The sequence below is a fragment of the Pantherophis guttatus genome, chromosome 17 (genome assembly GCF_059756535.1).
Source record: "Pantherophis guttatus breed Tessera chromosome 17, ASM5975653v1, whole genome shotgun sequence".
Lineage (NCBI taxonomy): Eukaryota > Metazoa > Chordata > Lepidosauria > Squamata > Colubridae > Pantherophis > Pantherophis guttatus.
This window is the reverse complement of record NC_142079.1, coordinates 6845001-6858211: the sequence shown is the minus strand read 5'-3', so window position 1 is coordinate 6858211 and position 13211 is coordinate 6845001. Positions and strand designations below refer to the sequence as shown.

Sequence of the window (13211 nt, the reverse complement as noted above, 5' to 3'; positions counted from 1 at the left end):
GTGTCCTTCCCCTGGAGTGGGGAGGGAATAGAGATTTTGCAGTATCCTTCCCCTGGAGTGGGGAGGGAATGGAGATTTTGCAATATCCTTCCCTCAGGAGTGGGGTGGGATTGGAGATTTTGCAATATCCTTCCCCCTGGAGTGGGATGGGAATGGAGATTTTGCAGTATCCTTCACCTGGAGTGGGGAGAGAATGGAGATTTTGCAGTATCCTTCCCGTGGAGCGGGGAGGGAATGGGGATTTTGCAGTATCCTTCCCGTGGAGTGGGGAGGGAATGGGGATTTTGCAGTATCCTTCCCCTGGAGTGGGGAGGGAATGGGGATTTTGCAGTATCCTTCCCCTGGAGTTGGGAGGAAATGGGGATTTTGCAGTATCCTTCCCCTGCCACGTCCACCAAGCCACGCCCACCAAGCCATGCCCACAGAACCGGCAGTAAAAAAATTTGAATTCCACCACTGGAGCTGGTCTCCAGTATTCAATATTCAATGATGTTGCCTTGTTGGGTAATGAAATGTCTGCAAACAAACATCCCGTTTTCGCCCTCCCGGAGGCTCTAGAAAAGCCTCTGGAGCCTGGGGAGGGCAAAAAAAACCAAATACCCACCCATCCACCGCCATGGTGCAGGAGGCCGCTAGACCCCGCCCACTCAGCAACCAGGCAGAGAACCCCTTGCTAAAAAAATTTGAAGCCCACCCCTGGATGCCAGGGAGGTAGAAGCTGGAACGTCATGTTGGCAGCTGAGGGTGGGCGGCAGAAGGAAGCAAGGACGCCTATCCTGCCTCCTCTCTTACCCCTCGCAGCAGGACCAGATTAAATTCACACCTGCGATCCTCCAAGCTGCTTTTTTTTTTTTTTTTTTTTAATTTTCGAGGGTTTATTATCAGGTATTTAGCCTGATGCTTCCTCCCGTTGCCCGTCACGAGCGTAGGTGGGCATGGGAATCGGTGTGTGATTGTGTGTGTGTGTGTGTGTGGCAGAGAAGGGGGTCTTTTCAATGGGGGGGGGGAAGAAGTCGAGGCAGTATCCACCCACAGGCTCCATTACATGATTCAAATGTCAATACGGATTTTAATTGGTTTCAGGGTCCCCTCCTTTCTCGCCCCCCCACCCCACCCCCACCCCCAGCACCGGCAGCTGCATTTGGTAATTAAGACTCCACAAATAGATCTTCTCTCGGCAGCAGAAAAAGGAAGATGGGCAAATCTTGCCCGGCTGACGATTTTATTTTATATTATTATTATTATTATTATTATTATTATTATTATTATTATTATTATTATTATTATTATTATTATTATTATTATTATTATTATTATTATTATTCCTCCCTCCCTTTTCTCAGCCTTGTCTTCGTGCCGCAAGGCTCTCGTTATACAGGGGCAAGTCCCTGGCCATCATAACAGGGGCTGGAGGGAGGCTGGCGTAAAAGTGGGCACCGGGGATGCCCGCAAACCTCTGAACCTCCCAAATTTCAGTGGGAGGTTCCTCCCTGCGTACGACCTTCTCTACCCAAAGACCCAAAGTGTGATGAGTTGTTCTGATTGGAAATCCACCTCTTTTCTTTTCTTTTTTTTAATTTTCTCTCTTACTCTTCTTTCTTTTTTCTTTCTCTCTCTCTCTTTCTCTCTGTCCCTTCCTTCCTTCCCTTCTTTCTTTCCCCCCCTCTCTTTCTCTCTATCTTTCCCCCTTTCTCTATTTCTCTGCTTGGTTTGCCTCTTCTTTCCTTCCTTCCTTCCTTCCTTCCTTCCTTCCTTCCTTCCTTCCTTCCTTCTCTCTTTTTCTTTCTCTTTTCTTCTCTATATCTTTGTCTTTGTCCCTTCCTTCCTTCCTTCCTTCCTTCTCTCTTTTTCTTTCTCTTTCTCTTTTCTTCTCTAAGTTTATCTTTGTCTTTGTCCATCCCTCCTGCCCTTTCTTTCTCCCTTCCTTCCTTCTTTCTTTCTTTCCCCCCCTCTCTTTCTCTCTATCTTTCCTCCTTTCTCTATTTCTCTATTTCTCTGCTTGGTTTGCCTCTTCTTTCCTTCCTTCCTTCCTTCCTTCCTTCCTTCCTTCCTTCCTTCCTTCCTTCCTTCTCTCTTTCTCTTTTCTTCTCTATATCTTTGTCTTTGTCCCTTCCTTCCTTCCTTCTTTCCTTCCTTCCTTCTCTCTTTCTCTTTCTCTTTCTCTTTCTCTTTTCTTTTCTATGTTTATCTCTGCCTTTGTCCAACCCTCCTGCCCTTTCTTTCTCCTTTCCTTCCTTCTTTCTTTCTCCTTTCCTTCCTTCTTTCTTTCTTTGTCTCTTTTTCTCTCACTTTCTCTTCTTCTCTATCTCTGTCTTTGTTCCTTCCTTCCTTCCTTCCTTCATTCTCTCTTTTTCTTTCTCTCTTTTTCTTTTTTTCTCTATCTCTGTCTTTGTCCCTTCCTTCCTTCCTTCCTTCCTTCTTTCCTTCCCTCCCTCTTTCTTTCTTTCTTTCTTTCTTTCTTTCTTTCTTTCTTTCTTTCTTTCTTTCTTTCTTTCTTTCTTTCTTTCTTTCTTTCTTTCTTTCTTTTTCTTTCTTTCCCAAACTCGCTTTCCAGATTTCACGGCAGGCTTTTTGGGCCCCGGTTTTCCTTTCCTTCCCCACCCCCTTGCCACTGTCAGCCACTTAAAATTCTGCTCTCCTTTTCAGCTTGTGCAAAGGACGAACCCTCTACTCGGTGGTGAGAGATGTCAAAATCGTCCTGGATGTCAACAAAACACGACAGATTGCTCAGGAGATTGTCAAGGTAGGGGAGAGGGGAGGGGAGGAGGAGGAGGAGGGCTTGCTCTCGGCATGTCCTGGGCAGTCTCAAGCGGGTAATTTGATGCCAGGAGAAGAAATCACCACTACACAAATCCCCAAATCCCCAAAGCTGGTGTAAAAAAAAACAAAAAAACCCCCCAACCCTTAAAGCTCCCGAAACAATGGAACTCGCTTAAAATAATCCATCTGTAAACCCAGAGACAGATGGGCGTTTAGAAGGCTTTTTATAGAGACCCCCCCCCCAGATGTTAGTCTTCCTTATCACAGTGGCCAGAATCATCCATGATTCGATTGTCTCTGGGGAGGCCCAGGTTGAGCGTTTCAGGGAAAATTCACTGAAGGAAGGTTCCCACCATATGGAACATGGAATACCTTTGTATCCCTCGAGCGTAGGTGGCGCAGTGGTTAGAGTGCAGTACTACAGGCTACTTCTGCTCACTGCCGGCTGCCTGCAATTTGGCAGTTCGAATCTCACCAGGCTCAAGGTTGACTCAGCCTTCCGTCCTTCCGAGGTGGGTAAAATGAGGACCCGGATTGTAAACCGTTTAGAGTGGGCTGTAAAGCACTGTGGGGCAGTATCTATCTCTCTGTCTGTCTGTCTGTCTGTCTGTCTGTCTATCATCTATCTATCATCTATCTATCTATCTATCTATCTATCTATCTATCTATCTATCTATCTATCTATCTACTGTATCATCTATCTATCATCTATCTATCTATCTATCTATCTACTGTATCATCTATCTATCTATCTATCTATTTACTGTATCATCTATCTATCTATCTTCTATCTATCATCTATCTACTGTATCCTATCTATCTATCTACTGTATCATCTATCTATCTATCTATCTATCTATCTTCTATCTATCATCTATCTACTGTATCATCTATCTATCTGTCTATCTGTCTATCTGTCTATCTATCTATCTATCTATCTATCTATCTATCTATCTATCTATCTATCTATCTTCCTTCCTTCTTTCCTTCCTTCCTTCCTTCCTTCCATCCATCCATCCATTTTGCACAGTGGTTAGAATGCAGTATTGCAAGCTAACTCTGCTGACTGCCAGCAGTTTGATCCTGACCAGCTCAAAATTGACTCGTCCTTCTTTCCGAGATGGGTAAAATGAGGACCCAGATTGTTGGGGGGCAATAGGCTGACTCTGTGAACCGCTTAGAGAGGGCTGCAAAGCATTGTGAAATGGTATATAAGTCATTGAGGTGACAAAGTAATAGCAATAGCACTTAATTGCTATTACTTTGTCACCTCAATCATTTCTCTCTATCCAGTTCTAGCCCAAGCCAATCACATGACTCTGTCATAGGTTTCCATTAATATTCCCCCCCCTTCTTCTCCATTCTCTGGCTATCAAAGAGACATGGATTCCTGACACTGTGTGTGTGTATGTGTCCCGTTCCTTACAACAAATTAAAAAAAAAAATCACCAGTCATTTGAAAGCAATGTATGTGTTCCTTGCAGTTTTGATGAGTATCTAGAGCAGGGGTCGGCAACCTTAAACACTCAAAGAGCCACAAAGGTCCTAACCGGAAGCCCCCATTCAATTCTGGAGCCGACCGGAAGTCCGCTTCCCTCACCATAGAGTCTCCTCCTAGCGCGGCGTCCTTTTTCCTCTACCTGTCCTAACCGAAAGCCCTATCAATTGTGGAGCCGACCAGCAACAGGGAGCCGCAGCAGAGGGATGAAAGAGCCACATGCGGCTCCAGAGCCGCAGGTTGCTGACCCCTGATCTAGAGACACGCAGCCCTCAAGAGTTACGATCACAACTGAGCCCAAGACGTATGTTGCCGAGTGAAACATTCGTCAAGTGGGTTTTGCCCCATTTCACGACTTTTCTTGCCACGGTTATTAAGCGAATTATTGCCTTTGTGACGTTAGTGGCATAGTTGTTAAGTGAATCCAGCTTCCCCTATTGACCCCAGGTGATCACATGACCCAGCAACCGTCATAAATATGAATCAGTTGCTAAGCATCTGAATTTCGAATCACCATGGGGAATGTGTCGACGGTCGTAAGTGTGAAAAAAACGTGGGTTGGTTTTTTTTGGTTTCCCGGTGCATAGAGAAATTACGTATATTTACATGCGCTGTAGTACATTAAGTGCGCAATAGCATTAGATGTAAAAAAAAAATACAACAACCCTCTACACGCCTTAATTAAAAAGCATCTGATTGCTAATGACGCTAATCATACACTGAGCCTTCCGTGAGTCGTAATCTTTTTCGCCAGGGGAGAGTCTTGTTAAAAACGCAATAACTGCAAAAAAGCACAATAAAACGAGACACACCTGTAGGATTGCTGGTCTGAAAGCTGTCCTGTTTAGACGCTGCCTGCTCTACCTGACGTGCTATGTCACATTCCTGCTTCCATGTCACAACTATCATATCTGGGAGCTCCAGGGCAAGAAGGCTGTTACCTGAGAAACCATATTTCAGTGTGGATTTCCAAGAAGAGGAGACGTTATCTGAAACAATAGAATTCTTTCTTGGCTAAGTGCGATTGGACACGCAAGGAATCTGTCTTTGGTGCTTATGCTCTCAGTGCAAAATAAAATATATTAGTCAAGAATCATAAGGTACAACACCTAGTGATAGTCATAGGATATTGAGAAGATCCATGAATTTTTTTTTTTAATTTGATTTATATGCTGCCCTTCTCCGAAGACTCAGGGCGGCTTACAATGTGCTCAGCAATAGCCTTCATCCTTTTGTATATTTATACAAAGTTAGCTTATTGCCCCCACAAACTGGGTCCTCATTTCACCTACCTTAGAAAGGATGGAAGGCTGTGTCAACCTTGAGCCTTGGCGAGATTCGAACCCTGCAGTAATTGCAGGCAGCTGGTCTTAATAAGCTTAATAACAGGGTGCCTTAAACCCCTGTACTACCAAGGCTCTTGGTAGTACAGAATTAAAGAAGATTTGTTGAGTGACGTTAAACTCAGCCTTGAACTGTGTTTTCTGTGTGCTTCACGGTTTGTCTTTCCAAATATTCTGGCAAGCAAACTCAACAGGGAAGCCAGGTTCGCTTAATAGAATAGAATTCTTTATTGGCCAAGTATGATTAGACACGCAAGGAATTTGTCTTTGGTGCATAAGCTCTCAGTGTGCATAAAAAGACAAGATACATTCATCAAGAATCATAAGATACAACACTTAATGATAGTCATAGGGTACAAATAAGCAATCAAGTCATATTAGGAAACAATCAACAAGTTGCAGTCATGCAGTCCTAAGTGGGAGGAGATGGACGATAGGAACGATGAGAAGATTAATAGTAATAGTAATGCAGACTTAGTGAATAGTTTGACAGTGTTGAGGGAATTATTTGTTGAGCAGAGTGATGGCGTTCGGGAAAAAACTGTCCTTGTGTCTAGTTGTTCTGGTGTGCAGTGCTCTATAGCCTCATTTTGAGGGTAGGAGTTGAAACAGTTTATGTCCAGGATGCGAGGGGTCTGTAAATATTTTCACAGTCCTCTTTTTGACTCGTGCAGTATACAGGCCCTCCATGGAAGGCACGTTGAAATGGACATTTACTCTCATTTTTTGTCCCTCCTCCAATGCTCCACAAATTCTTAATAGCAATAGCACTTAAGACTTATATATCGCTGCAGTGTTAAAGCCTTCTCTAAGCAGTCTACAGAGTCTACAGAGTCAGTGTCAGGGTTCCAAGCAACCTATCAGTCAGAATATTGCCCCCAACAATCTGGGTCCTCATTTTACCAACCTCAGAAGGATGACTCAACCTTGAGCCCAGTCAAGATCGAACACCTGACAGTGGGCAGAGTCAGCCGGCAATAATGCAGTCTAACCACTTGCTCCACTACATTTTTAAAGTTCTAAAGGCATAGTATAACAAAATGACCCTCACTCTGTCAAGGACCTTGGAGTACTCGTTTCTAAAGATCTATGTGCCAGAGCCCACTGTAACAACATTGCCAAAAAGGCATTAAGAGTTGTTAACCTAATCTTGCGTAGCTTCTTCTCTGGTAATGTTGTACTACTAACTAGAGCATACAAAACATTTGCTAGACCAATTCTTGAATACAGCTCATCTGTCTGGAACCCACACTGCATATCAGACATAAATACAATTGAGAGAGTCCAGAGATATTTTATGAGAAGAGTCCTCCATTCCTCTAACCGCAATAAAATACCTTATGCCACCAGACTCCAAATTTTGGGCTTAGACAACTTAGAACTACACCGACTTCAGTCTGACCTAACCATAGTACATAAAATTATGTGCCACAATTGTCCTTCCTGTCAATGACTACTTCAGCTTCAACCACAACGATACACGAGCAAATAATAGATACAAACTCAAGGTAAACTGTTCCAAACTTGATTGCAGAAAATACGACTTCAGTAACAGAGTGCTCAATGCCTGGAATGCACTACCTGACTCTGTGGTTTCTTCCCCAAACCCCAAAAACTTTAACCTTAAACTGTCTACTGTTGACCTCACCCCATTCCTAAGAGGTCTGTAAGGGGGGGTGCATAAGTGCACCAGCATGCCTACCGTCCCTGTCCTAATATTCCTTTTTACTTACTCTTTTCATGTATTCAAATTATGTTTATACTTTTACCTGTTATCTTATATATGGTTGACAAATAAGCTTATGAAAACAACCGCAATTCACAGAGGCTGCTCCACAGAGATTACCACATTGGAAATAAGACCAAGCAATGCTGTCATTGGACAAGTCACATGGCAGTGTGAAGTTTCTGAAGGATGCCCTAATTAATTCATGAGCCACAAGCCAAACTTCAAAGAGCACCATTTCGGCAATATTCGGATGCAGTTAGAACTAATCCCACACGTAGATTTACGTTCCCCTATGACCCTGTCTCTCCCCTCCTCCCTGGCCATGTCATAAATCACATTCTCCAATTAACCACTTTGGCTGGCTGTGAAACCCAAAACTCTCCTCCTGATTGCGGGAGCAAAGCATCTGTGGAATGTAGTTTCAGTTAGGGAAATCAATCAGCTCCATCAGTTCTCCCTCCCTCCTGCTCAAGGCAACTTGAAAGCTTTGCAAGTTGACAGGCAGCTGGAAATAGCGGTGTGATTCCCTGCCCCTCTCCCCCCCCCAAAAAAAACTTGCCCTAAGATTAGGCCTGGAAGGATACTCCTTGGGATAAGTCCTATGACTCATGTCTCTATTTATGGCGAGTCAGGTTCTCTGACCTTCTGTCCCAAACATTGTTGTTACCAACGAGTCATCATCTCTGGGTAGCATCTATTTGGACATTCCTATAAATTCCTCGATGAATGCCTGGAGGAGAGACAAAACTGGACACTTTAGCCAAGGAGCCAGTGACTCACATTCTCTCTAGACGTATCTTTCTTCCAAAAAACCGCCGGTAGGACCTGAGATGGCAGCGTTTGTGAGTACTGAAAAGGAGCTTTTGATAGAGGAGAAAGGCTAATGACAAATCACCCTGTCTCCACATCCATTATCTTCCTAAACCATTAACACCAATGTTGCAAGCAAGCCATGAGTGGATTTGAAATGACAGTGGGGGCAGGTGAGTGGAGAGTGATCCATCTTCACCTTCTGATCACTGGAGACTTTCCCTGAGTGATGAGTTCTCAACTCACCAAACTCCAAGGAATCTTTATCATCTTCACCCATCGCTGCTGCAACTATTTCTTCTTCTTCTTCTTCTTCTTCTTCTTCTTCTTCTTCTTCTTCTTCTTCTTCTTCTTCTTCTTCTTCTTCTTCTTCTTCTTCTTCTTCTTCTTCTTCTTCTTCTTCTTCTTCTTCTTCTTCTTCTTCTTCTTCTTCTTCTTCTTCTTCTTCTCCTCCTCCTCCTCCTCCTCCTCCTCCTCCTCCTCCTCCTCCTCCTCCTCCTCCTCCTCCTCCTCCTCCTCCCTGCAAACCCCATTTCCTTCTTGCCCTCATGATGTTTCCCAGTTGGATCATGAATGTCTGCAAGAAAACAACCAAACTCAGAGAGCACCAAAGTCCCCACAGTCATGTCCTCCTCCTCCTCCTCCTCCTCCTCCTCCTCCTCCCCCTCCCCCTCCTCCTTTCAAGATGGGGGCTTTCTGGTAGCTCCTTGATGTTTTATTGCTATTCTTTTATAACCGTATGGGAGAAATGAATCCCGTGAGCAGCTCCACTGTCTTCTGCCCTTCCAATGAACAGAGATGATCTAGCTGTTTGAAGGAAGCAACTCAGATACTCTGGGCTGGAACCAGTAGAGGACTTTTAGGCGTAGGTCAAGGTCACCCAACTCCTTTTGTGGACTCCTTGGGTTGCCGGCAGCAATCCAAAAAATGGGTGGAACGTTTCCAGTGACTTCCCATGAAATGTGACTTGCACAAAAACACAACTGATCATAGGACGTTTCCGCATTTGGCCACTTTCTCCCTTATTGTTAACAATCCCAACGTAGCGATGTACTTTGGCAGGCATTCAGGGGCTTCCTCCTAGGTCTTGCCCAGGCTGCATCCAGATGGGGTGTCTTTGACGCAGGCATTGCTGGATGAGAATCAGGGTCAAATCCAGGAAAAGGGATCTTCTTGGGTTCTGCTTGATGTGTAAGTTTGAGAAGCCCACCTCCAATGCAATGCCAGAAGCCAGAAGACACGCAAAAACTGAATTCACACTAGATCCGTGATGGCGAACTTATGGCACATATGCAGCTACCTGATTTTCAGGCCTTCTGGGCCCACTGGAAGTAGGGAAGCAGGCTCCGGCCTCCAGAGGACCTGGGGGGTGGGTGGGTAAGTCCTATTTTTCACTCTCCCCAGGCTCCAGAGTCTTTCTAGGAGCCTGGGGAGGGCAAAAATGGCCTCTCCCCTCCCCTCCTGGAGGGCAGAAACGGGCCTTCTGCTCCCACCAGAAGTCAGCAAATGGGCAATTTCCAGCCTCCGGGGGTAGTGGGAAAGGCCGTTTTTGTCCTCCCCAGGCTCCTAGAAAGGCTCTGGAGCCTGGGGAGGGTGAAAAATGGGCCCACCATGCCATCACATAAATGAACCACCATGATAATATATGTGTAATTGGTAAAATAGAAAAGAAATTGATTTGATCAGATGGATGGTCAAAAGTCCAAGGTCTTTCCCAGCCCTAGGATTCTATGTTTCTATGTTTCTTTTATTCGAGATCGTTAGGCATTCTGCTTAACCTACAGCAGTGGCCAAAATTGTGGGAACCTTTTGGGGAAAAGTGTATTTTTTTAAAACTAGCTAATAACACCACTTTTTTTGTTTGTTTGTTTGTTTGGAGTAGTACCAGAAAATTATATGTCAATGGAAAGATAATCTAATCAAGAATGTAATGCAATAACTTTGATGAAGGATTTGCTATTAGAATAGCCGTTACAGTATAAAGAAGAAAAGTGAAATGTAGAAAAAACAGGATGTACAAAAATTATCACCATAGAAAAAAATGAGATATACAGAAATTATCACCATGTCAGTTAATCCTTAATTGGGAAAGCTTTAGCATGAATGATGGCCTTATAACGTCTTCCCATGGAGGGAACCAAGTCTTTGAGTTCTGCAGCTGTTCTAATGTGAAACCAAGGTTGAAGGATGGCTTCTATTAACTGGGTTTTATTGCTGGGTCATTTCTGACTAACAAGTTTCTTAATCAGCTCGATAGATTTTCAATTGGGTTAAGATCTGGGCTATTCCCAGGCTATTCCAGCAGTGGAATAGGATTATCTTGAAGTGGTGTTATTAGCCATTAAATCTCAAAAATACACTTTTCCCAAAAAGGTTTCCACAATTTTGGCCACTACTGTATATTGATCTGGGTTTGGAGCCGATGGGCTTTTAAGGAACCTTCAGACTTTATGGTAAGATGCATTCTAAATCAACCAACATCTAACGTGGATCCCAAAAACATCTTAGTTTTTTTTTTTTTTTTGGACGTGTATGTATAAATCTAAGAATTATTTTAAAAATGGCACAGAAGTTTCTCTGCAACCGTTCGCTTCGTTTCCTTGTTTTACAGGGAATGGGCTACCTACACGCGAAGGGAATCCTCCATAAAGATCTGAAATCTAAGAATATATTCTACGACAACGGAAAAGTGGTGATCACAGATTTCGGCCTCTTCACTATCTCTGGAGTTCTGCAAGCGGGCAGGTACGTTGAAGGACATTGCCTTCCTCGCTCCTCTTTTTTTTTCCCCCCTCTTCACTGATGGTTATGTTTCCAAGTGGAACTTTGGACAGCATGAAAGTCTTACAGAGGGCACTTGGGTTTTCTGGGAAAGAGGAACGTTGATTCATTTCTTGGGGGAATTTATAAGACAACATTCAGATGCCCTTTTCCAGGGTGGGAGAGAGAAGAATGAGACTTCCTTTCATTCTTTCACGGAGTTTGTTCAGTTTTGTTCTTTCAATTTTATAACACAATGCCAACGAAGGAGTATTTATTTATTTATTTATTATTTATTTATTTATTATTCGTATTTCTCTGAGGACTCTGGGCAGCTTACAACAAAGACAGTATACTAAATAGCATATTGCCTCCCAACAATCTGGGTCCTCATTTTACCCACCTTGGAAGGATGGAAGGCTGAGTCAACCTTGAGCCTGGTGAGATTCGATCTGCTGATCTGCTGAACTAGCAGTGAGCTGAAGTAGCTGCAGTACTGCATACTAACCACTGCGCCACCTCGGCTCTTCGTGTATACGTGTAGCTCAGGGTTGACATGAGGGATCCTTGGTGCTCTCTGAGCTTGCTTGTTTTCCTGCAGAAGTTTCATGACCCTAACTAGGCAACATCATCAGTGTTAGAAGGGAGTGGAGTTTGCAGGGAGGAGGAGGAGGAGGAGGAGGAGGAGGAGGAGGAGGAGGAGGAGGAGGAGGAGGAGGAGGAGAACTGTGGGGTTCTTAGTGCTCTCTGAGCTTGGTTGTTTTTTTGCAGATATTTTATGACCCAAACTAGGTAATCAGGAATGGACTTTATTAGGGTTAAAGGTAAAGGTAAAGGTTCCCCTATCACATACATGCTAGTTGTTTCCAGCTCTACGGGGCGGTGCTCATCTCCGTTTCAAAGCTGAAGAGCCAGCGCTGTCCGAAGACGTCTCCATGGTCCTGTGGCCGGCGTGGTCCTGTGGCCGGCATGATTCAACGCCAAAGGCCCACGGAACGCTGTTCCCTTCCCACCAAAGGTGGTCCCTATTTTTCTACTTGCATTTTTTTTTCGTGCTTTAGAACTGCTAGGTTGGCAGAAGCTGGGACAAATCACGGGAGCTCACCCCGTTATGCGGCACTAGGGACTCGAACCGCGGAATTGCCAACCTTTCGATCGACAAGCTCAGCGTCTTCTCCCCTGAGCCACCGCCTCCCTTTTATGACCTCAACATTATCATAAAATGGTTTGTGACATCATACACCATGTCATCCAGACCCTTTCCAAGCAGGGGCCCCCTTCCTTCTCGCTTCCCCGCGTTCGATCTTTCTCCCTAGGAATTTAATTAATTTGTTTCAAGAACATTTTTTTTAAAAAAAAGGCAAATTTCATCGCCTGCGGTCTCCGATTTAGATGTAATGTTGTACTTGCAGGTTCTTTCCCAAATTAAAAAAAGAAAAAAAAGAAAGAAAAGGAAAGAAAAAGAAAAAGGAATGGAATTAAAACCGCAGCTATTGTGCAGATTTTCCTTGCAGTTAATTATTGCTTTATTGCAAAGCCGCCTGTGAGATAAATCACACATTTTAATCTTTCCGTAATTATGGTGTGTCAAAGGCACTTGGATTAAAAAGGAGATAATGGCCTGCTTATTTCTCTCTTTCTTTTCTGTCCCCCTCCTTCTCTGAGGTGTATCAATTGTCAAGTTGAAGTGGTTAACTGTACCCTGTGTAGGTTTAATATTTCTTATTCCGCCTTCCCCCCCCCCTCCGCAAAAAAATGATGGTCTATTTATACCCTCTCCAGGTTTATCATATAATTAGTTATTTATTTAAAGCAATTTTATCCGGCTCTTTGGTACGAGAGAGGCTTCTAGATATTAGCACTGAGGAGTTTCTAACTTTAAATACATGGTCAAAATGGGAAGGGCGAGGGGGAGGAAGAAGAAAAGTCATTGTGTTCAGACTTTTTAAAAAGTTATTTAAAAAGTTTTCCCTGGCTGTTTTGGGATCTTGGGTTGTGGAAGGAAGGAAGGAAGGAAGGAAGGAAGGAAGATGGAGAAAGTGGGAGGAAGAAAGGGAGGGAGTGGAGAGGGAGGAAGATAGAGAGGGAGGGAAGGAAGAAAGGAAGGAAGATGGAGAAGGTGGGAGGAAGAAAGGGAGGGAGGGGAGAGGGAGGAAGATAGAGAGGGAAGGAAGGAAGGAAGGAAGGAAGGAAGGAAGGAAGGAAGGAAGGAAGGAAGATGGAGAAAGTGGGAGGAAGAAAGGGAGGGAGTGGAGAGGGAGGAAGATAGAGAGGGAGGGAAGAAAGAAAGGAAGGAAGATGGAGAAGGTGG

At 44.1% G+C, this 13211-nt stretch overlaps 1 protein-coding gene across 2 annotated transcripts in view; it reads left to right on the top strand.

Annotated features, from left to right (window-relative positions):
* The window catches only part of KSR2 (kinase suppressor of ras 2), a 187356-nt gene that overhangs the window by 151949 nt on the left and 22196 nt on the right, over positions 1-13211 (top strand). For both annotated transcript variants that reach the window (XM_087880196.1, XM_087880197.1), the window contains exons 15-16: positions 2647-2743; positions 10752-10885. In XM_087880196.1, coding sequence (XP_087736322.1) covers positions 2647-2743; positions 10752-10885 — 231 coding nt within the window. The remainder of the gene's footprint in view (positions 1-2646; positions 2744-10751; positions 10886-13211) is intronic.